Genomic DNA, 21,733 nt, shown 5'->3' on the forward strand with positions numbered 1-21,733 from the left:
TCTTCTTGCAGTCCAAGGGACTCTCAAGAGTCTTCTTCAACACTTCAGTTCAAAAACATCAATTCTTCAGCACTCAGCCTTCACAGTCCAACTCTCACATCCATACATGACTACTGGAAAAACCATACCTTTGACTAGATGGACCTTTGTTGGCAAACTAATGTCTCTTCTTTTAAATGTGCTGTCTAGGTGGTGGCTCAGACAGTAAAGTGTCTGCCTACAATGTGGGAGACCCAGGTTAATCCCTGGGTCAGGAAGATCTCCTGGAGAAGGAAATGGCAACCCACTCCAGTATTCTTGCTGGAAAATCCCATGGATGGTGGAACCTGGTAGGCTACAGTCCATGGGGTCACAAAGAGTCAGACATGACTGAGCAACTTCACAGGTTAGTCATAGCTTTTCTTCCAAGGAGCAAGTGTCTTTTAATTTCATGGCTGTAGTCACCATCTGCAGTGATTTTGGAGCCCAAAACAGTAAAGTCTGTCACTGTTTCCATTGTTTCTCCCATCTATTTGCCATGAAGTGATGGGACCGGATGCCATGATCTTAGTTTTTTGAATATTGAGTTTTAAGCCAGCTTTTTCACTCTCCTCTTTCACTTTCATCAAGAGGCTTTTTAGTTCTTCTTTGCTTTCTGCCATAAAGGTGATGTCATATGGCTCTTCTTAAAACTTTTTAGTTGAATATAAGCTCTATAAACTGTATATGTACATAACTTGTTGTTTTCTTTTAATCCTCCAAATTTTTGTAAGTTAAAAGTGCTTTCTCTTTGAGAAAGTTTCCTGGCTTGAGATGACATTTTTCTTTTTAGAACTTATTGTAGTTATGAATTAATATATATATATTAATTTTTATGTTGTAGTATGAATATATACATATTTACAAATCGATATTTTATGTGTTTCATGTTCCCTATTGAGTTGTGAACTTCTTAAGGACAAGATCCAAGTGATGTGTGTTCTTTCTAGAGCTTTCTAATATAATCACTTCAACATTATAATTCCTTATAGAGATTTGGTGAATGATAAAAAACTAAGTCAACTAAGGTTTTATATTTTAAATCATTATTTTGCATCAAGTTATCTTTTCCTGGACCATTGAAACCTGAAATTAATTTAAGTATAATATAAGTGAAGAGGAACTAAAAAGCCTCTTGAGGAAAGTGAAAGTGGAGAGTGAAAAAGTTGGCTTAAAGCTCAACATTCAGAAAACGAAGATCATGGCATCCGGTCCCACCACTTCATGGGAAATAGATGGGGAAACAGTGGAAACAGTGTCAGACTTTATTTTTCTGGGCTCCAAAATCACTGCAGATGGTGACTGCAGCCACGGAATTAAAAGATGCTTACTCCTTGGAAGGAAAGTTATGACCAACCTAGATAGCATATTGAAAAGCAGAGACATTACTTTGCCAACAAAGGTTCGTCTAGTCAAGGCTATGGTTTTTCCTGTGGTCATGTATGGATGTGAGAGTTGGACTGTGAAGAAGGCTGAGCGCTGAAGAATTGATGCTTTTGAACTGTGGTGTTGGAGAAGACTCTTGAGAGTCCCTTGGACTGCAAGGAGATCCAACCAGTCCATTCTGAAGGAGATCAGCCCTGGAATTTCTTTGGAAGGAATGATGCTAAAGCTGAAACTCCAGTACTTTGGCCACCTCATGCGAAGAGTTGACTCATTGGAAAAGACTCTGATGCTGGGAGGGATTGGGGGCAGGAGGAGAAGGGGACGACAGAGGATGAGATGGCTGGATGGCATCACTGACTCGATGGACGTGAGTCTGAGTGAACTCCGGGAGTTGGTGATGGACAGGGAGGCCTGGCGTGCTGCGACTCATGGGCTCGCAAAGAGTCAGACACGACTGAGCGACTGATCTGATCTGATAAGATCTACATATAGATCAACTGTACAGATATTTATTTCATGAATTGTCATTTTTATATCTGTTAGAATGTCCAAACAGTACCCTCTTGGCTATCGGGAACTTCAACACCTGTGAATCTTGACACAGAACTTCCTGAACATGTGTTACAATGGGCTCTTGATAAGCTGAAGGTGGCGGTGCATTGTAACTTAGAAGGCGCAAGAAAACATTATGAGACATACGGTATATATGACACAAATATTATATCTCTTTTTTTGTGATAAAAAAATGCCATTTTATTTTTACTAGAATTTTATCAGATATTTGGTTGTCTGGATCTGTTATGAAAGACCAGAGAGAGCAAGAAGTAAGCATAGGCATGGTTTCTGACAGAGTCATGGATCAAACGCAAGAAACTTGAATTCTGTTATTCAGTCCAAAGGGTGAATATTAACTGGAGCAGAGTCATAAAGTCAAAACATAGAGAGAAAGGATGTTGATATAAGCAGAAAGTTAAATCAAGGGCAAAAGCAAGGTGCTGCTAAGTCACTTCAGTTGTGTCCGACTCTGTGCGACCCCATAGACGGCAGCCCACCAGGCTCCCTCATCACTGGGATTCTCCAGGCAAGAACACTGGAGTGGGTTGCCATTTCCTTCTCCAGTGCATGAAAGTGAAAAGTGAAAGTGAAGTCGCTCAGTCGTGTCTGACTCTTAGCGACCCCATGGACTGCAGCCTACCAGGCTCCTCCATTCATGGGATTTTCCAGGCAAGAGTACCGGAGTAGGGTGCCATTGCCTTCTCCAAAAGCAAGGTAATTTCTAACAATTTCAGCTTAATCATCTCTTCAAGTATGTTATGGGGTCAGTATGTTATGGTGTCAAGATAAATAGTTGTTATTTGACATTCTATTAACCAGAACCGTTTATTAACTGGCTTATCTGTGAAAGTGTTAGTCACTCAGTCACGTCCGACTCTTTGCAAGCCCATGAACTGTAGCTCTCCAGGCTCCTCTGTCCAGGGAATTCTCCAGGCAAGAAAAATGAAGTGGGTTGCCATTTTTTACTCCAGGGAATCTTCCTGATCCAGGGATTGAACCTGCATCTCCTGCATTGGCAGGCAGATTCTTAACTACTGCACCATCTGGGAAGCCCTTAAAAGCATTAGTTCAGAGTAGTGTTGAAAATGTTATTCACTCAGTTGTGTGCGACTCTTTGTGACCCCATGGACTGTAGCCCACCAGGCTCAGGCTTCTTTGTCTATGGAATTCTCCAGGCAAGAATACTGGAGTAGGTAGTCATTCCCTTCTCGAAGGGATCTTCCCAACCCAAGGATTGAACTCAGGTCTCCCATATTACAGGCAGATTCTTTATTGTCTGAGTCACCAAGGAAGCTTTATCTGTACCTCTAAGTTATTTTATATAAACTATTATTTTTATTTTAAAAGTCTACTTTTAATCTGGTTTGCTTGTTAGGTTTATTTTATGTTATTACATCTATTCATGTTAATGTATGTTATTAGTCTATTAATAATATTTAATTAAGTAGGCTACTTTAGTCTATGACTATATAAAAAGTACTTTATCTTTTTAAAAGAGTGTAACTGAGATTTAAATTAGATTATTAATTTTCAGTTGAAAAGTACAGTTGGCTCATTGATGGGACTGCTGTTAAGCTGATAGAGACTTTTCAGGCAGAGGATCATACTTTTGATGAATACACAAAGGTATGTGTTAATTCTGTTTTTCATTAATGCTTTTTTGAATTTATTTTTAAAGTTAAGATTTTTTATTCTAAAAAATAAATGCATCGGTCTGAGTTAATAGGATTTCTTATTCAAAACATCATTCTAGTAAACTCATATGTTCATCTAATAATTCCCTTATTCATTTAGCTCATTCATTGATTCAACAAAAATACTTTTCATCACATTCAGACATACAGCAATATTTTGGTTATGCAAAAATAAATAATATATAAACATTATCCTCAAGAGCTTATATTGAACATGGAAACCAGACATAGAAATAACAACTGTGAAAGTGAAAGTTGCTTAGTCGTGTCCGACTCTGCCACCCCATGGACTATACAGTCCATGGAATTCTCCAATCCAGAATATCAGAGTGGGTAGCCTTTCCCTTCTCCAGGGGATCTTCCCAATTCAGAGATTGAACCCAGGTCTCCCCTCATTGCAGGCGGATTCTTTATGAGATGAGCCACAAGGGAAGCCCAAGAATACTGTAGTGGTAGCCTATCCCTTCTCCAGGGGATCTTCTCGATCCAGTAATTGAACTGGGGTCTCCTACATGGCAAGAGGATTCTTTACTAACTGCGCTACCAGGGAAGCCCAACTGTAATATATTGAAATTAGTACTAGAATGGAGATAGGGACAAAATGGTATGGAACCTCAGAAGAAGGAATGGCTACTTTTGCGTCAGTAAATTGATGAAGATTTCTAGAAAAAGTGAAAAGTGGGCTGGGCTTTGAAATAGTTTATAGGTGAAGAAGAGAGGAAATGTAACATACTGCTACTGCTACTGCTAAGTCACTTCAGTCGTGTCCGACTCTGTGCGACCCCATAGACAGCAGCCCAGCAGGCTCCCCCATCCCTGAGATTCTCCAGGCAAGAACACTGGAGTGGGTTGCCATTGCCTTCTCCAATGCATGAAAGTGAAAAGTGAAAGTGAAGTCCCTCAGTTGTATCCGACTCTTCTCGACCCCATGGACTGCAGCCTACCAGCCTCCTCCGCCCATGGGATTTTCCAGGCAAGAGTACTGGAGTGGGGTGCTGTTGCCCTCTCCAATGTAACATAAGACAGGGCCAAAAGTATTTAGAGGTGTTCAGAGAACGTTGAATAAACCCCAAATGGCTGAAGAATGAATAGAGGAGCCTGGTGGGGCTACATTTCATGGGCTGGGAAAGAGTTGGACACAACTGAGTGACTGAGTACACATGTACAGCTGAAGAATAGGTAGTTAGGAATACAATATCTAGGTATTTTGTGTTTCTGTACAAATTTTAGAATAATTGTGTTCTAGTTCTGTGAAAAATTCCATTAATATTTTTACAAAATATTTATTTTTATTTATTTATTTGGCTGCTTTGGGTCTTAGCTGTGGCACATGGGATCTTCAACCATCCTGTGGGAATCTTTCATGGCCTCTACATTGGAAACTCAGGTCTTAACCACTGGAATGCTAGGGAAGTCCCTGACTGTGTTTTTTTATTTTGTTTTGTTTTACCAATGTATGGGTCCTGCTTTCTTGTTTCTTTGTATATCTCATAATTTTCTGTTGGAATCCGGACATTTTAGGTAATATACTGTAGCAACTCCAGGCACTGGTCTCTCTTCCAGTTTGCTATTTTTATTAGCTTGTTTATTTGTTAAGAGACTGGGCAAATTATTTTAGTGAAGTCTGTTTTGCTCCCCACACCCTCTAAAGTACCAAGTGTTGCTCCTCAGGGAGCCACAGTGTTGGGTATGCCGAAAGTCATCCTGGAAAGGCTATGGTTTCAAATGTCTTTCTTCTCTCTTTCTCTGGCTATACATAGCTGTTAGTCTTCACATACTGCTGGTTAATTGCTGTATTGTTTTCAACAATTCCATAGAGGTATAACTTGCTCTACTGTAATCAAATTCAGACTCCCTTGAAAAAGCAGTTGCCAGAGTCAGTGTTTGATGGTTATTCTATCCCAGGAGGGATCGTACCAACAGTCTCCTTCCCTGGCTCTTTCTCTCAAACAAACTAGCTGGTGTATGATTTAGCCGGAATCTTCACCAAATCACTGAACCTTCCTCACAGTTGCTCCTTGCCACAACCTCCACTGTTTTTGAAGGCACAGTTAGGCTTGAATTTTTCCATGTTCTATTGCAACTGAAGTCAATTCCTTTGGGAAAAGATTAGGAGGTATCTATTTTATGACATGCTTCTCCTTCACTTCCAGGCAAAATATCTGAGCCAAGGCCTTGGAGCTGGGAATGGGGATAGTGATAGGCTTCTCTCAGTGACAATCCCACTGAAGAAGTCGAGCACTTAATGGAGTGTGTGCATTCTAAGTCACTTCAGTCATGTCTGACTCTTTGAGACCCTGTGGACTGTAGTCTGCCAGGCTCCTCTGTCCATGGGATTTTACAGGCAAGAATATTGGAGTGGGTTGCCATGATGTTCTCCAGGGCATCTTCCCAACCCAGGGAACTGAACTCGCATTTCCGGTGTCTCCTGTATTGGAGGCAGGTTCTTTACCACTAGTGCCATCTGGGAAGCCCAGACTCAGTGGAGTAGAGAGTACTAACCTGAGGTTAGCCTTGTCTCTTTTCTGCTATGGAGCTGCCACCTTCCCAGCGAGGGCAAGTGTGATTGGTGTCTCAGTATTCTCAGTGGTACCATGACCAAGATCGACCCTCCCTTCCATGAGTGGTATTTGTGTGGTACAAGGGAGTTCCCACCTTCCAATTACTTTCACCAAGAACCTAGCTTTAACAAAACCAGTTAAGCCATCCAACTGAAACCTGGGTGGTGAGGGAGCCCTCTGTTCTTGACTGCACTTGTCTGGAGTGGAGTTTCCACATTCTGAGCTGGCAGCAGGGTGGGAGGGAGAAATCCAGGTTTAAATACCACAGATTCTCACTTTTCCTTCTAAATTTTCATAAAGTTTCACCAATAGATGTTTGTTCATTTTCTGTATACTCTTATGACCATTTTCAGTGGTTTAAAATTAAATCTTTGTTTTTAAAATAATGTGTTAGTCACTCAGTTGCGTCCGACTCTTTGCAATCTCATGGACTGTAGCCCGCTAGGCTCTTGTCCATGGAATTCTGCAGGCCAGAATACTAGAGGGGATAGCCATTCCCTTCTCCAGAGGCTCTTCCCTGGTGACCCAGACAGAAAAGAATCTGCCTGAAATGCAAGAGTCTTGGGTTTGATCCCTGAGTCAGGAAGATCCCCTGGAGAAGGGAAGAGCAATCCACTCCAGTATTCTGGCCTGGAGAATTCCATGGACAGAGGAGCCTGGCGGGCTACAGTCCATGAGATTGCAAAGAGTCGGATGCAACTGAGCAACTAACGAACTTTAATATTCACCACTTTCACTGGGGACCATGTCCACAGAACTCCTCACGTTGTCATGTTGGAAGTCTTCTCTGGGTTTCTTTCTGTAATTTTAAAAATATGACTTCTTTTAAGATTTTCTCTTTTTTGTTGCTTCTCAGCTATTTGATTGTGAAGTGCTTTTTTGTTGTTTCTTTTGTATTCCTTTCTCTTGAGAAGATTGAGATCCTTAGATCTGTATAGTTGTTATCAAACTTGGAAAATATTCACACATTATTGCTTCATTTTAAAAAATTTGTCTCCTTCCCTCAATTCTGGAATTCTAGTTTTATGTATTTTAGACTGTTTAGTATTACTGCAAAGGTTACTGAACTCTGTTCAGACATTTGCATTGTTTCCAACGTGTCATATTTTCTTTGATCCAGACCTTTTATTTTCCGTATCTGTTAATTACATCCCAGGAAAAAATGGGTGATGGCCCTTGAGGATAAAGGGCCATCTGTTCTCCTTATTCTGGTGCTGTCAGTTCAACTGACTATTTGGTATATTTTTAACCAAGACTACTCAGTGTAGCCTTTGAACCAATTCATTAATACCTTCAGTTCCCTTAAACATTGAAAATTTTAAGCACAGTCAACTAAATACTGGAGACTAGAAAAATAAAGTAGCCTTCAGAGCGAGGAAAATGAAGAAAAAGTCTCCTTAGGGGAGAATAAAAGGAATATGAGGCATTTTGGTGGGGGGTGGAGGTGAGGTGAGGAGGAAGGTAAAGAGGCAACATTAAAGATGGATTGTGAAATTAAGTCAAAGTTGACAGGTATGTTTCACTTTCCATAAAGCTTGTCAAAATATAACGTGTCAGGTTTTCTTCCACACCACTTTGCTTAAATAAAAAAAAAATTACCCCAGTATGTCTAGGTATTAAGAATTTGTATAAAGTGCAATATCTTGGAACTTTAGTAACAGCAGGGCACAATGTTTCTCTCCTGGATTATTTTGACCAATACCAAAAAGTTTCTTATATTTATTTTCCTGAAGATTGAACTAGAATTTTCAGTGAGGCATTAGTAATGGCAAGCAAGTATTAGTGAGCTACACAAATCGTCACATGATAAAGATTTGCTTTTCAACTGAGAGATAGGTAGCTTTGATCATGTTCTTTTTAATAGTTACTGAGGGGAATTTCACCTTGTGATATGTTCAGATATTTTTGATGCTATAAATGGCATTGTATTGGATGTTTACTGTTAAATTGGTAAATTCCTTAATGAAAGGACAGGGGGGAAAAAGTTGGTGCAACAATGGAAAGAAATTTAATCCCTTAGCAAAAATAAATGGATTTATACTTATAGCATATAATTAAGAATTTCACCATAATACTGTACTGTCAAATCAGAGGTTAATTTGAAAATTCTAACCATTTTTGTTTTAAATCCTTTTTTAAAGTTTATAGGAAAATTTTTCAATCTTGCTTCAGAAATAATGCTTTTGCCTCAGTGGGTTCATTTCCCTATGGTGCGTTTGGATTGTGAAGATTTGAAGACAGGCCTAACAAACAAAGCAAGAACCTTTGCAAACATGTTGCTAAATGATATAGCTTCAAAACATAGGAAAGAAAATGAAAAGTAAGTAGAATCAGTTGCCAAACTCAGAATTTTAGAGTAAAAGAGATATTGGGTTGTCAAAAAATAAAAAATTCCACTGGCCTTCTTACAGGAAAACCCAAATGAATTTTTGGCCAACCAGATAGTTTGCTAATAGCAATTCTTGTTTAAAAATATAAGATTAAAATATAAGTGCTTACAATGTTTTTTCTCCAACTTCAATAAGGATTAAAGCTAATATTTATATAAAGCACTTAGCACAGTGCCTAGAACATGGTACTCAAGAAACATTAGCTGTTTATTTTCCCAGAAGCAATGTGAGAAAATTATATGCTTTGAAATCAGAGAGACTTGGATTTGAATCCTGGCTCTACCATGAAAATGACATGAAATGACTCTAGGCGAGTTACTTAATTTCCCTGAGCCTCAATTTCCTGCTGTGCCAGTTATGAAAAATAATACCTTGCCTTGCAGAACTGATGTTTGGATTACAGATAACATTTGTAAAGGATTTAGCACCATGCTTGACAGAGAATAGGTACCCAAGAAAGGGAGCTATCACATCAATAAATATTTTCAAGTCAATAAAAAAATATGACTGTCAGAAAGTTACGTATTGGTTAGCCATCTTTTGTACAAAATTTTATTACACAATGATATGGTAAAGTATTAGACACTTCCTTTCAACGATCCCATTGAGTAATAGCAATGACAATACCATAGTTAATTTAAAAAATGATTTATGTTTGACACGACTTTTTGGTGTTTACTTTTGTAATATTGGTCACTTTTCTGGAAAATTCTACTACTTTCAACAAGCAACTGTCTTATTATAAACTCATGGCAGAAGAGCAGTTGAAAAGTTGTCCATTGTCCTCTGCCTCGTTCATGCTTTGGTTTCTTCCTAAGTTCCTTATGTGAATTAGGTAACATCAAAAGAAGGAAATGGGGACTTCCCTGGTGGTCCAGTTGCTAAGACTCTCTATTCCCAATGCAGGGGGCCCAGGTTCGATCCCTGGTCAAGGGTGCTAGATCCCACATGCCACAAATGAAAGATCCTGCATGCCACGACTAAGACCTGGTGTAGACAAATAAATAAATAAATAGTCTTCTTTAAAAGGAGGAAATGTGTACCACTATGTTAAGCATAATTTATTAAATAAATTAATAATAAAGAGCAATTTTCTTTTTTTTTTTTTTAGTTCTACCAGTTTATTGCTACCAACCTGTCACCCTCCACCCTCATGCACATATGCTCAGTCATGTAATCCCATGGACTGCAGCCCGCCAGGCTCCTCTGTCCATGGAATTCTTCCAGGCAAGAATACTGGAGTGGGTTGCCATTTCCTTCTCCAGCAATTCTCTTACTTCACAGTTTGGTTTAGTATCTGCTTGGGCAAACTTGCTCTCTCTAATCTTATTTGCCCTCTTTCCTTTTCTGTTTTGTTTTGCTTTTGGCTGTGTCACAGAGTATGGGGGATCTTTGTTCCCTGACCAGGGATCGAGCCTGTGCCTCCTGCAGTGGAAGCATGCAGTCCTAGCCATTGGACTGCCATGGAACTTCTACCTCCTTTTCTTTTAATTGTATTGTTGCTCCAAAGGGACTCAGATTCTGCTCTAGTAAGAAGAAAGCACCCACAGTAGAATCATCTGCTTATTTTTTGCATTATCAACATTAATATATCCTTCTAAAAAACTATTTTTCTAAATAATTTTAAAGATTTATTTATTAATATTTGTTTTTGGCTGTGCTGAGTCTTTGTTGCTGTGCACAGGCTTTCTAAATTGCAGCGAGAGGGTACTATTCTTCTTTGCAGGGAGCGGGCTTCTTACTGTGGTAGCTTCTCTTGTTGCAGAGCACAGGCTCTAGAGCTCAGGCTCAGTAGTGGTGGCACATTGGCTTAGTCGCCACCTGGCATGTGGGATCTTCCTTGACCAGGGATCGAACTTGCGTCCTCTGCATTGGCAGGTGGACTCCCAACAACTAGACCACCAGGGAAGCCACTCTTAAAATATTGATAATCAAAAATTAACCATTGAACTTCCGTGGCAATCCAATGGTTAAGAATTTGCCTTCTCATGCAGGGGGTGTAGGTTGGATTCTTGGTGAGGGAGCTAAGATCCTACATGCCTCATGGCCAAAAAACCAAAAAGTGAAGCAGAAGTAATATTGTAACAAAATCAATAAAGACTTTAAAAATGATTCACAACAACAACAAAAAAGCTTTAAAAAAATACTGTCAAGCCCTACGTGATCTGATTTCTGTTCATCTCTACAACTTCATGTTCTATCCTCTTTTGCATTCACGCTGCTCTACTTGCCATTCCCAAACTCTGAAGCTTTTTGCTACCTCAGGCTTTTATCCTTGTTATTTTTCTGCCTTGAAAGCTTTTCCCCTGACATTTGTATGACTCTTCTTTTTCTTTCTCTCATTTTGAATTATCATCTCTCTTGAGAGATCATTCCTGGTCACTTTAAATAAAATACTGGTTCCTTTTCTATACTCCATTATTCTTTATCCCTTTACTGATTTTTTTTCTTCATAGAACTTTTTACTACCTAACACTGTGTTACGTATTTATGTATTTTTTGTCTCTCTCATCAACTTGAATGTAAGCTTTATGATGATAGGGACTTGATCTATTTGGTGTTATATCTCCAATGCTTAGAACTTTGCTTAGCACACTGTGGGTATTCAGTTATTTATTAAATGAATGAATAAGTATAATTACATAGTATAAATGAAATACCTGCATGAACTAAAATTTATTTTAAAAATCACTTACCTTTTTTGTACTTTGTTTTTGCAAGGAGTTTTTCTGATATTTCTAGCAATGGCATGACAATACTGATACTGCAAAGCATAGGGAAAAAATTCTATGAAATATATCTTAGTTAAATAATGGGTCTAGGTATAGGGTATCTATTAATAGATTCATACATACATAGACTTTCTGAAAGAATCATGGATTTTTAAAATGTATGCAGAGATTTGATCTTTTCAGTTGCCATGTTTCACAAGGGACATTACTACTACTAGTAATAATTAAGCTGATGATTATACTAACACCATAGTTACCAGTAATTGAGAGTGTACTATGCACTGGGCTCTTTTGCATTCATTATTCATTATTGTATTACAACAATCCCACAAGATTAATTTAATAACTTCATTTAATTCACAAATATTCAAAGCTAGTAGCAGCTGAGGCAGGATTTAGATATAGAGCCTCCTGATCGATCCAAAGCGTGCTCTATTTCACACTGAAAATGTTGCCTTAATTTTATAGATTTTATAAATCTATGGTGTATCCTGAGTTGTGTCAGTTAAGTTATACTTAAATATTTTAAGACGCCTAACTGATTGTTTTTAGGATCACAGTGCCTATTTTATAGTAATCATAATTGAGTGTAATATAGCATTAATTACTGTACCTATAATAAAGCAAGGTATTATGTCAGTATTTGCAGTGAATTTGAAGCAGTTAAAGAGCATGCATTAAAAGTTCCTGAGACAACAGAGGAAATGATGGAGCTTATATCTTATGTAGAAAAAGCCCGAACTGTAGGAATTCAGGAGTTGGTTTCACGGATCAAGGTAGGAATTTTTTAATCTACATATTAAAAAAATTTTTTTTCATCGTGAAATATGGTACACATATTGAAAATGAATAACACATATGGTTAAACACAGTTATAAAGTGAACACCTATGTTGCCACCACCCAGGTGAAGAAGTAGGATATTGCCAGCACCCTAGAAATCCTTTGCATATGACTTTCTGACCATAATTACTTCCCTTTCTGCACCTCCTAGCGGTGTCAACCTGGTTTCTACAGTAATCATTTTTTTCCTTTAGTTCCTCCATATGTGCATCCTTAACAAAGGTTTAAAAGATATTTTCTTTTATAGTTTCTACATTTAGTAGTACATATGCTCGTGCCTTCCCCTACACAAGGTTGTATACCTATTCACCTATATTATACTCTAATTTTTGTTTAAAAATATGAGATGCAGGGGGCCTCCCTGGTGATCCAGTGGTATAGAGACTTGCTATACACAGGAGACTAACACAACATTATAAATCAACTATACTCCAATAAAAATTAATTTAAAAACATTATTATGATTGGATGTTGAATTTTATTTTTTGCACCTATTGGTATGATCTTATGCATTTTCTCCTTTAATCTATTAATACAGCTAGTTATATGAATCAGGTTTTATTGGGTTAATTTCTATGTGCAATATAATACATATATAATGCATTCTGAACATTATGTATATTATATACATATACATCCTATGTGTATCTCAAACAAAAACTCTTAAATTAGCCTTTGAATCTGTATTTCAGTTCTTAAAAATTACAGCACTGCATGCAGATCAATGCAGGTTATAAGGGGTAAAGATATTTAATGTCTTATTCAGGTAAATCTCTTGGTTTTAAAGATTTTTTTTTTTTTTGCCAGTCACTTCTAAACTCTTTCTGGACAATTGCTATATGCTAATGGTAGGACTTCCCTGGTGACTCAGACAGTAAAGCGTCTGTCTACAATGCGAGAGACCCGGGTTCAATCCCTGGGTGGGGAAGATCCCCTGGAGAAGGAAATGGCAATCCACTCCAGTACTATTGCCTGGAAAATCCTACGGACGGAGGAGCCTGGTAGCCTACAGTCCATGGGGTCGCAAAGAATCGGACACGATTGAGCGAGTTCACTTTCACTTTCAGTGGTAGGCAAAAGAAGTGGTACTGTTACTGAAGATGCAAAACAAAATAAAAGATGTTAAAATCTTTGTCACCAAAGATTAAAAAATTAAATATATAAGAATAAAACTGTAAAATCCTTTAAAAAAAAAACAACAGAGTTGCTGGAAAAACGCATGTTTGATCACCATTTTCAGCCATATACATGGATAATCAAGTACTTTTATCTTAAGTCAATTGCAAGTGAAAACTATTAAAAAGCTTTAATTTTGGTATGTGTTTGTGTGTGTGTTAGTCCTCCATTCGTGTCTGACTCTTTGTGACCCCATGGACGGTAGCTTGCCAAGCTCCTCTGTCCATTGTATTCTCTAGGCAAGAATACTGGAGTGAGTTGCCATTCCCTTTTTCAGGGATCTTCCCAATCCAGGGATCAAATCTGGATCTCCTGCATTGCAGGCAGATTCTTTACCATCTGAGCCACCAGGGAGCAAACTAAATGCTCTTACTATAAAAGTCTTCAATTGTGTGCTATGAAGCCAGATAAATAATCCTATAGTTATTCAAATACCCATGTGATTTGGGTGATATGAAGTATCAGTTAATAATCTGAGTCAGATTGAAATTTGAAAAAGTATTAGAAATTGTTGTTTCTCTTGTTCATAATGCTTTAGGGCTTCCCTTGTGGCTCAGCTGGTAAAGAATCCACCTGCAGTGCGGGAGACCTGGGTTCCATCCCTGGGTTGGGAAGATCCCCTGGAGAAGGGAATGGCTACCCACTCCAGTATTCTGGCCTAGAGAATTCCATGGACTGTATAGTCCATGGGGTCGCAATGAGTTGGACTTGACTGAGTGACTTTCACTTCCATTCTACATGGTTTAACATATCTGGAATTTCTTCTGTAGGAATCCAAACGCCGGATGAGTTACTTTTTAGATGTATTTCTATTTCCTCCAGAAGACTTAGCTTTAAATTCAGCTGTCCTTATGTGGCCTTGGAAAATTAATCCCATCTTTGATGAAAATGATGAGGTAAATATATGTTTCCTTATATATTTTTGTATTCTGATGTTTTAAGTTCAATGTTCATTTAATTTTCATACATACTTGCCATCTCCTGTTTTTTTTTTAACGTTACACACTGCTGTATTTGTTTATTTGTTTCTGGCTGCATGTGGGCTTTCTCTAGTTGCAGAAAGTGGGGGCTGCTCTCTAGCTGTGGTGGCTTCTCCTTGGGTGGCTTCTCTTGTCGTGGAGCACAGTCTGTAGGGCTCACAGGCTTCAGTCGTGTGGCACAGGATTAGTTGCTCTGAGGCGTGCAGAATCTTCCCAGACTGGGAATCAAACCCACATCTCCTGGCAGGTAAACTCCCATCCACTGTGCTACCAGGGGAGTAGTCCCTTGCCATCTACTTTTAAAAAGTAACTTCATGTGTCAGTATGAGTTTGGGATTAGCAACATTTATGGCCCTGCAGGCTTAAGACAGGCTTAATCCACAAGGTTTTAAAAAGTGGGACTGACATTAAAAAGTTAGAACTATTATCAAATTAATAACAGGGGGTTTCCTGGTCATCCAGTGGCTAGGCTTCATGCTCCCAATGCAGGGGACTGCGGTTTGATCCCTGGCCATAACTAAGAGTTCTCAAGCTACAACTAAGAAGTTTGCATGCCCCACTGAAGATCCCTCGAGCCACAGTGAGGACCCAACACAGCCAAAATAAATAAATTTAAAAAAAGGAAATTACTAAAAGACTAATAATCATAAGCACTGTGCTCAGTACTCTCCATTTATTAAATCATTTAATACTGACAAAAATCCAGGTGCTTCTATTTCCCCCATTTCATAGCTGAGAAAAATGTGTCTCAGAGAAGTTAAGCAACTTTCTCAGGAGGAAGTTGCAGATTCAGGATTTTATATTAATACTGAATATAGTTCAAATTTTGTAAAAGTCCTAATTTAAGCTAGCTTTCCCTAAATTGGGAAGTGAGATAGTATAGTAATGGAAAGCATAGACTTCAGTCAGATAAGCCCGAGTTCTAATCCAGATTTTGACTTTCATGATCTTGTGACATTGGACATGCCTCTGAATCTCTATACACTTAAATTTCTTCATCTCTGAAATGAGGATATAATACTTGTGGTAACGTAGGTAAAGTGTTTAATAATTCTTGACATAAGAAATGCTCGATATATGGTAGGTTTTATTATTTTCCCAGAATCTGTTAAACAGTTAAACTATGTACTTAAAATAAGAATTATTATGGTCACTTTGGAGATACAGAAAATTTTTTCTGTGTAATTTATTATTCTTTTCCTTTCGTATCAGTCAATGTTTTATTTTTATACAGTGTTTTACTTTTACTTTGCTGATGTGTTTTGTTACTGTACAGAGCATTCAGATTTCTCATTTGATCATTCTTTGCTTTGTAGCAAAATAATTAACATGATTACATTGTTTTCTTTTAAAGCTCATTGAGAATGCTAAACATAGAAAAGAAAATGAACTAATAGCAAAGAGAGAGAAACTGATTTTGGAAGTAGAAAAGGAATCACGGCGCATGGAAGAGTTTGCAGAATTTGCAGAATTGGACCGCATGCAACAGGTCTGATAAACATAGACAGTAGCTGTGGCAGGCTGGTAGATGAGTACAGGACGTGTCTGTATAGGGCTTCCCAGGTGGCTCCAGTGGTAAAGAGCCTGCCTGCCAGTGCAGGAGACAGAAGAGATGCGGGTCTGATCCCTGGGTCAGGAAGATCCTCTGGAGGAGGGCATGGCAACCCACTCCAGTCTACTTGTCTGGAGAGTCTCATGGACAGAGGAGCCTGGCAGGGTACAGTCCACAGAGTCGCTAAGAGTGAAACACGACTGAGGCAACTTAGCACGCTAGCAGGCATGTTTGTATAATATAGAAAAGCATGTGCTTACTAAGGCAAAAAGGGGCCTGGAACTTCTGCTAATTATGTAACCTTTTTTGTGGGTTAGTTTTCTTTTTGTTAAGTAAACATAGCCATTTTTTGCTTTCTGTCATAATATTGCTGTGCAGTTGATATATAAAGCCACTATATATATATATATATATATATGAAGTATTGTTTAATCTTATTTTTATAACATTACTTGGGTATTTCTTGAAATGAAAAATGCTTTGCTTTCAGTATGTGACAGATGTAAGACAACTACAAAAACGTATTCAGGAATCTGAAGAAGCAGTTCAGTTTATTAATAAAGAAGAGGAACTTTTCAAATGGGAACTGACAAAATATCCCGAACTGGATAAATTAAAAGTTAACATTGAGCCCTATCAGAAGTTTTTTAATTTAGTTTTGAAGTGGCAACGAACAGAAAAACGGTAATTTCTGGTAATGTAATAAACAGTTCAGCAAAGATATAAAAAGATTTATAAAACATACATTGATTTTTATTGCTGTTGTTGTTGGCTAAGTGTTTAAAAGTAGGACTTACCAGTCCATTTGATAGAAAAACCAAATATCATATAGGAGAAGTGTGAAATGTTGCTAGGGTACCACCTAATCTTATTAATATAATATCTAATTAAGTCTTATTTGGGTTTTCCAGATTTGATTCCATTTTTAATGCAGTTAGTTGATTTGACTCATGCTTAACACCAAAAATTAGAAGTATAGAGTCAAATCAGCATTTTATTTGGGTACCATTAATTGTCCATTGACAATCTGATTCATATTTTAGCACATGCAGCATAGCTTAAGTGGTGGATTTAGTATTATCTCTGTCATAGCTCTGTGTGACTGAGAAAAACGGTTAGTTAACTGCTCTTGCTCAGGATGCTTGGGGCTGGTGCACTGGGATGACCCAGAGGGATGGTACGGGGAGGGAGGTGGGAGGGGGGTTCAGGATAGGGAACACGTGTATACCCGTGGCGGATTCATGTTGATGTATGGCAAAACCAATACAATATTGTAAAGTGATTAGCCTCCAATTAAAATAAATAAGTTTATATTAAAAAAAAAACACAAAATGAAGGACCTAGCCTAAGGCCTCTTAACACACCAAAAGTCTCTGAGTTTAATATTATTTTTTCTTTCAGGTGGATGGATGGAGGGTTTTTGGACCTTAATGGGGAAGCCATGGAAACTGATGTAGAGGAATTTTCCCGGGAAATTTTTAAGACTCTGAAATTTTTCCAAACAAAGCAAAAGAAGGAATTACAAGAAAAAAGAAAAGCAGCAAAAAGACGATCTCTGGAAGAAGAGAAACTTGAAGAGGAACCAAAAGAGAATCCTACCATTACTATGTGCACTACAGTAATGGAGCAGATAAAAGTTTTTAAGGTACGAACACATGTAATGACATTTTAGAAAGCCCTGCTGGAACTGTTTGCAGCAAGTGCTAATGGAGAGAAATGGAAAAACTGGAAAGCAAAACCAAAGCCGACTCCAGAAAACTTGATCTATTTCTTAATATATACTTAATTCTGTCCTGAGGAAGTCCTCATAATCAGTCCCTTCACAGAACATGCGAGAACATGCTTGACAAATTGAAAAGACTATAATGACCAGGTACACTGATATGAAGAGGATAAAAAAATTACTGAATAAACAAGTTAGCCTATACTATGAGCAGCAGCAGAGTCCCAGTTACCTGAGAAAGCTTTCAAGTCATACTACCTAGGTTTATATCACAATTCTGTGCTTAGTAATGGCAATATGCCCCTTGTGTAAGATATTTAACCTCTCATGTCTCAGTCACCTCATTTATAAAGAGAGGATAGTAACAGTTTTTGTGGCAGTAAATAATGCATCCAACTTTCCAAGGCAGTGGTGGCAGTGGTTCCTACGAGTGGTAGAGCCACGTTTCCACTGTCAGCATGCTCAGAGTGCAAACTCTGATGGGATTTTCAGCACTGTTCCAGCCCATGTCTAGCACTCTCAGAGATTCTGTGAGCTGCCTGAAAAAAATTTTCTTTAAATTATTTTTAATCTTTAATAAATATCATGGCTTAAAAATATTAAAAAGATACACCTGAACAATCTCCTTGCTATGTTATTACTTTCTTTTGTATACTTAAGATTTTTTTAACACATATAACAATATGATTATATTTTCTAAACCTCCTATCTTTTTACATAAAATTAACATACTGTATGTATTATTTCCCCCATTGTTTTGGTTAATTTATCTTAGAAATCTTTTCTTGTTGTATATAGAGTTTTTTCATTATTTTTTACACCTATAAATATTATATATTAGTGTAAAAATTTCTAAGTATGAAGTGGGAACTGCAAGGTAAATTGCCAAAGAGTAAATTTCAGGTTCAAGTCTATAGTTGAATTACCTTCTGTATGGGTTTTACCAATATATATTTACACCAACCTTGACAACAGAGTGTCATCATTCTTGGGTTTTTGGAAATCTACTAGTAGAATTTCATTTTTCTTATTACATAAAGTGTTAAGCATAAATTAATATATTTAAGAATATTTTGTATTTCTTTGCTTGTGAACTATTTGGTCTTATCATTTTCTATTTTTTTATTTAATAGTTGGTCTTTTTCTTACTGATTTACAGGACATAAATAGTTCTGGAAACAGGACTAGGAAGACTAGACTTTGTATGTTAATATTTTATTGAGGATTTTTGAGGTTATATTCAGGAGAGATGTTGGTCTTAATTTTCTTGTAATATATTTGTCAAATTTTGTTATCAGGATTATGTTGACCTTATGAAACAAACGGGAAATTCTATCTCTATTTTCCAAAAGAGATTTGAATGAAATTGTTATTATTTCTTTAAAAAATATTTTAGAGAAACATTTGCCAGTGATACCATTGACTTGGAACTTTATGGGAAGGATTTTGAAAGCAGTTTTATTTTTTCAAAATAGATATAGGAATATTCAGGTTTTGTGTTAATTTTATGTCAGTTTTAGTAAATTGTAATTTTCAAGGAAATCTTCCATTTTTGAAAACTGTTAAATTTATTGCCATAAAGTTGCTCATAACATTTATTTATTATCTTTTAATGTTTGTGGAATCTTTAGGAGTAACTCCTTTTTCATTCCAAATATTAGTAATTTTTATTTTCTTTCTTTTTTTTCAGCTAGAGATTTAGTTATAGTTTATTGTTAGCATTTAAGCCTTTGGTTATGTTTTAAATTTATCCAGATGATACTCCTCTTTTCCTTTCTTATCAGCAACATCCATTATTCCTGTCTTCATAGCAGTGCACCATCATAATCTCTGAAAGTCATCTTGAGATGGATGATAAACTGTCCCATACCACTAGTAGTATCAATAATTTTTTTCCCTGCTATTTTCTTTCTTTATTTTTGGCTGGGGCACGTGTGATCTTAGTTCTTCAACCAGGAATCAAACTCGCACTCCCTGTTGTCACTGCTGCTAAGTCACTTCAGTCGTGTCCGACTCTGTGCAACCCCATAGACGGAAGCCCACCAGGCTCCCCCGTCCCTAGGATTCTCCAGGCAAGAACACTGGAGTGGGTTGCCATTTCCTTCTCCGGTGCATGAAAGTGAAAAGTGAAAGTGAAGTCGCTCAGTCGTGTCCGACTCTTAGCGACCTGGTGGACTACAGCCCACCAGGGTCCTTCATCCATGGGATTTTCCAGGCAAGAGTACTGGAGTGGGGTGCCATTGCCTTCTCCTCCTGTTGTCACTAGGACTTCTAATACTATATTGAATAAAAATGGTTAGAGAAAGCAACTTTGTCTTGTTCCTGAACTTAGAGGAAATGTTTTCAGCTCTTCACCATTGAGTTTGATGATAGCTGTGGGCTTGTCATATATGGCCTTTAATATATTGAGGTATGATCCCTCTATACTCACTTTGTTGAGAGGTTTTTTTTTTATTATAAATGGATATTGAATTTTTTCAGAAGCTTTTTCTATATCTATTGAGATGGTCATATGATTTTTATTCTTTAAAATGGTTAAAATTGATTACTTTGCAGATATTGAATCATCCATGTATCCCAAGTGGGATCAAGTGGGATAAATCTCACTTGATCATGATGTATGATTCTTTTAATTAATTGTTGAATTTAGTTTGTTCGTATTTTGTTGAGGATTTTTGCATCTATGTTCATCAGTGATGTTTGCCTGTAATTTTCTTTTTGTGTGTTTCCTTTGGTTTTGGTATCCAGGTGGTAATGGTCTTGTAGAATAAATTTGGAAGCATTCCTTTCTCTGTAGTGTTTTGGAATAGTTTCAGGAAAAGTGTTAACCCTTCTTTAATTGTTTGGCAGAATTCACCTGTAAGGCCATCTGGCCTGGGCTTTTCTTTGTTAGGCATTTTTTATTACTAATGCTATTTCATTGCTGATAGTCTGTTCATATTTTCTATTTCTTCCTTATTCAGTCTGGAAGATTTTACATTTCTAGGGATTTATTAACTTTTTCCAGGTTGTCTATTTTATGGTGTATAATTGTTTGCAGTAGCTTCTTATGATCCTTTGTATTTCTGTGGTGTCAGTTGTAACCTCTTATTTATTTCTAATTTTATTTATTTGGGCTGTCTTTTTTTTTCTTAATGAGCCTGGTTAAAAGTTTATCAATTTTATCTTTTAAAAGAACTAGCTCTTAGCTTCATTGATCTTTTTCTTTTTCTTTTTAGTTTCTATTTTATTTATTTCCACTCTGGTCTTCATTATTTCCTTCCTTCTACTATCTTTGGGTTTTGTTTTTTCTCCTTTTCCTAGTTCCTTCAGGTTAAGGTTAGACTGAGAATTTTCTTATTTCCTGAGGTGAACTTGTTTGCTGTAAAATTTCCTCTTAGAACTGCTTTTACTGTGTCCCATGGATTTTGGAATATTATGTTTTCATTTTCATTTGTCTCATGGTATTTTAAAATTTCCTATTTGAGGTTTTCAGTGATGCATTGACTCTCTCTTTTTGTGGTAATGTTACATGGTTTTGGTTTGTAGTTACCAAGAGGTTCATTTATAACAACCTATTATAGATGTCTATTTTAAGTGGATAATTTCTCAAGTTTGAATACCTTACATTTTCACTAACCTCCCCAAATGTTTTATCCTTTTTACATCTGTTAATTTTTGCCTAAACTGCAATTGCAGATAGAGGTGATTTTTACTGCTTTTGTATTTTAACTTTCCTCCTAGCTTTATGAGTGGTTAATTAACTACTTTTTCTCCAGGTTTGCCTTGACCAGTGAGATTTTTCCTTTTACAATTTTGTTTATTTATACTTGTTATTTCTTTTAACATTTGTTGTAAGATGTGTTTGGAGGTGATAAACTCTTTTAGCTTTTTGCTTGTCTGTGAAAGTCTTTGTCTCTTCTTCAGAGATAAAGATAAATCTGAAAAATAACCTTGCCAGGTAAAGTTTTCTTGGTTGTAGTTTTTTCCTTTCATCATTTTGAATATATTGTTCCACTTCCTTCTGCAGAGTTCCTGCTGAAAAATCTGCTTAAGGTCTTATGGGAGTTCCCTTGTATAATACATAACTAGTTGCTTTTCTCTTGCTGCTTTTAAGATTCTCTCTTTATCTTTAATTATTGTCA

At 37.1% G+C, this 21,733-nt stretch overlaps 1 protein-coding gene across 9 annotated transcripts in view; it reads left to right on the top strand.

The window, feature by feature from the left end:
• DNAH12 (dynein axonemal heavy chain 12) overlaps positions 1-21,733 on the top strand; it is a 191,426-nt gene that overhangs the window by 39,278 nt on the left and 130,415 nt on the right. For 6 of the 9 annotated variants that reach the window (XM_059880070.1, XM_059880062.1, XM_059880065.1 and 3 more), the window contains 8 exons: positions 1,948-2,104; positions 3,494-3,585; positions 8,356-8,534; positions 11,977-12,112; positions 14,125-14,250; positions 15,689-15,823; positions 16,377-16,570; positions 17,288-17,531. In XM_059880070.1, coding sequence (XP_059736053.1) covers positions 1,948-2,104; positions 3,494-3,585; positions 8,356-8,534; positions 11,977-12,112; positions 14,125-14,250; positions 15,689-15,823; positions 16,377-16,570; positions 17,288-17,531 — 1,263 coding nt within the window. Of the gene's footprint in view, positions 1-1,947; positions 2,105-3,493; positions 3,586-8,355; positions 8,535-11,976; positions 12,113-14,124; positions 14,251-15,688; positions 15,824-16,376; positions 16,571-17,287; positions 17,532-21,733 lie in introns of those variants that run through there. The other 3 variants (XM_059880063.1, XM_059880064.1, XM_059880069.1) reach the window with 3 other exon arrangements.

Source organism: Bos taurus, chromosome 22 (assembly GCF_002263795.3).
Source record: "Bos taurus isolate L1 Dominette 01449 registration number 42190680 breed Hereford chromosome 22, ARS-UCD2.0, whole genome shotgun sequence".
NCBI classification, from domain to species: domain Eukaryota; kingdom Metazoa; phylum Chordata; class Mammalia; order Artiodactyla; family Bovidae; genus Bos; species Bos taurus.